Genomic DNA, 3,065 nt, shown 5'->3' on the forward strand with positions numbered 1-3,065 from the left:
TGTTACATTGATGAAAGGTTATCAAGCTGAACTAGGTTTTATATAATGTGCAGAACAAGTTGAATAATCACACATACAAAATCACATGCCTTGGACTCAGAAGACAATCTAGAAGCATTGTTAATATGTGTATTAAACTTTGCTTATATAGGGTAAGTAAATATATTGAAGAGTAGAAAGTTTAATGCTGTATTTTGTTAAATCAAAGCAAAAGAAAGTTTCTTTCTCAACCTATTTCCCTTTATCATAATAGATTTAGTTTAAAAGTAATACATTTATATTTCTGAAGCTGAGAAAGTATTCAAAACTAAGGACTATAAACTATATAGTACAGAATATGCATTTTAATAAATCCTTACATCATGGCATTTTCAAAATCTGGAGTTCAGTTTACATGTCTTTGTAAGAAAAAGATGATCCACTTACAGATATGTATTGATACTATATATCTGAAAGTTAATGTTTTTTAAAACTGTTTACATGGACCTCAATTTAGAAAACAACTTATGGGAGTGGTCATCACTCTCAGAAACTGAAACTGTATGTGTATGTTAATTTTTATGAAAGATTTTAATAGTTTTTCCCAGAGGTAAGTTCCTGACATTTAAGTTAACATTGAAAATCAGTTGTTTAACCTAAAACACAGAAAATAAGTTGTTGTTTTTTTATCCATGAGCCAAAACGCCAAGTATCATTACAATATCTTCTCTGTAAAGCTTAATTAGTGGAAATAATTATGCATGCATGTCTTTTTGATACTTTCTGAGTTTACACAAAAAACTAGAGCTTAATGCTAAGTTTTAGGATATATAAAAACAAAGAAATTAAATTCAAAATAAATTTTGTCAAATATTATGTAATGACAATGACTTATAAAACATTGAGAGTGGATCCTGCTTCCCCATGATTTAAACTGATAGTCACAAAATGGACTCTTTTCATTAGTTTAATATAATGCAGTAAGCATTGGCATAATTCTCATGGTAGACACATGTGAAATGTCCCCTGCACTTTGTTCAAGAGTACAATCTCTTTTTCTTTTCTTTTTTTTGACAAAATGCCCTCATACATATCCCTGATACAGACATTGTCCCCTTTCCCTCCACTTTTGAAACCAAAGCTATACCACTGGCAGATAAGGAATGTTTTTAATCCAGTTTCATTTACTAAGTACATGTAGTATTAATGAAATAATAGAACATTATTAAGGCTATTACGTATTGTAGTTACTTCATGTAAATTATTTTTATATCAGTTACTGGAAGGGACACAAATTTAACTGCAATCCTGTTTTCTTAATACTTGCTGTGCTAGATAATTCATATCTGCTCACATTGGGTGCATTATCAGTCTCATAGATGTAAATGTTTAATTCTAGTGTTAATATCAATAAGCTTGAATTCATGCCAAACTTGAAAACCAGAACAAAATAGCATTTTTAAAGAATTTTTTATAAGTTATTAAAAATTAATTTTATCTACATTTTTAGGGTTTTATTCATTTAGAAACACAAAATTTATTTGATAATTAGTAAATTTCAAAGTGTTATTCTAGTAATAACTTATACACATATTAAATAAGAACTTCTGTGTAGGTTTATAAACTTGGTGCTTTTCAATTTTTTGTTAAATATTTTTGCTCTAACAGAAATCTAAACGATCCAAGACACTTCTAGAAATTCACCAGAAGAAGATGAAAAAAAAGAAAAAGGTAATTGAAATTGTTTTTTCTTTTTAGTCATTTTAGAAGATAATTATTTGTTCATATTTTTTGTGGCTTCTTATACAGAATGTTTATTCATTACAAGATGAAAATATTAGTAGTATGCCATTTATCATTTGAGAATATGTTTGATACAAATTTTTAAGTTCTCAAATTACTGAATATGTAATATTAAAGCAGAAGTTCTAAAATATCCGTAAACAAATTAACAAAATTGTGTAAGAACTATTGGTTATGAAAGAATTTCTATTAATACCTTTTCTTAAGAGTGAGTATATAAAATGTGTTTCTTTGTATTATTCTTATTAATATAAAAAAATAAATTAATTGCATCTAATTAAACTTGTCCCAAAAAAAGGTACAATATCTTTCTTCCAGAAAAAAGACAAGCGTGAAGAGAGAAAACCATTTGACAGAGATACAGACCTGCAAGTGAATTGCATAGATGCTTCAAAAACCAAGGGAATTATTGACAAGGCTCGTTTTCTAAACAGTCGATTTGCACCTGGGGCTAGCCACTTTTTATAACACAAGAGCAAGTGGGAGTTTGCAGTTTTCTTTTGTGTGTTAAAAGAAGAATGTAGAAGCCTTCTTTGTGCTTATTTTAACATGTAAAGATGTCACACAATTCATGAAGAAGAGGAGTTCACATGCAAATCTAGCTTCTAGTTACTACAGGAAGAAGCTTCTCATTGTAGAAATAAATAAAAATATGCTTTCAAGTTAATCATCATCATAGAGCATCATTGGTTACTTCCCTTTTTTTTGTCATCTTAGACAAAAATATAAGTAAATTTTGTAGATTTCTGTATATGTGTTCCAACTGCTGTTTTAGCAAACCAAAGTAGTTTGCACTCAGAAATTATTTGTAGTGATAGAGTAAAATATCCAGATTCCCTTCTCTGTTTTCAGTTGTGGTGTCACTAATTAGCAATAGGTAAATCAGGATATTTAGTGACCCAATCTTGTAACTTGCTATTGAAATAGTTCTCCTCCATTTAAATAATGTGAGAGAAAAACAGATTCTGAAACCAAGAAATTTAATACAGTTACATAAAAAATGCCTTGTGGTTTGGTGTGTAGTATATTTATGCAAAACCCAGTCATATCTTTTATATTGAATTAAAATTTTTATGAGGAGTAGCCAAGATTACATTTAAAGTATTTGATAATTAAACCTTGTTTTAAAGTACTATTTTATTCAAATTATAAAATTGGAAAATCTTAATCAGTGCCTTTTAATTAGTTTCTATTGATTTCTACTATATCTACTAGAAGTTTAAACACCATAAAATGTATTTTTTTATATAGTGTTTGAAACTAAGAAGAAAATTTTAGGTTTT

At 28.1% G+C, this 3,065-nt stretch overlaps 1 protein-coding gene across 5 annotated transcripts in view; it reads left to right on the top strand.

Moving 5' to 3' along the window:
- The window catches only part of LOC106478749 (GPALPP motifs-containing protein 1-like), a 14,314-nt gene extending 11,687 nt beyond the window's left edge, over positions 1-2,627 (top strand). For all 5 annotated transcript variants that reach the window (XM_013939309.2, XM_013939308.2, XM_013939310.2 and 2 more), the window contains 2 exons: positions 1,648-1,710; positions 2,101-2,627. In XM_013939309.2, coding sequence (XP_013794763.1) covers positions 1,648-1,710; positions 2,101-2,250 — 213 coding nt within the window. In that variant the 3' untranslated portion in view covers positions 2,251-2,627. The remainder of the gene's footprint in view (positions 1-1,647; positions 1,711-2,100) is intronic.
- Positions 2,628-3,065: the final 438 nt, after the last annotated feature.

Source organism: Limulus polyphemus, unplaced genomic scaffold (assembly GCF_000517525.1).
Source record: "Limulus polyphemus unplaced genomic scaffold, Limulus_polyphemus-2.1.2 Scaffold246, whole genome shotgun sequence".
Taxonomy (NCBI): domain Eukaryota; kingdom Metazoa; phylum Arthropoda; class Merostomata; order Xiphosura; family Limulidae; genus Limulus; species Limulus polyphemus.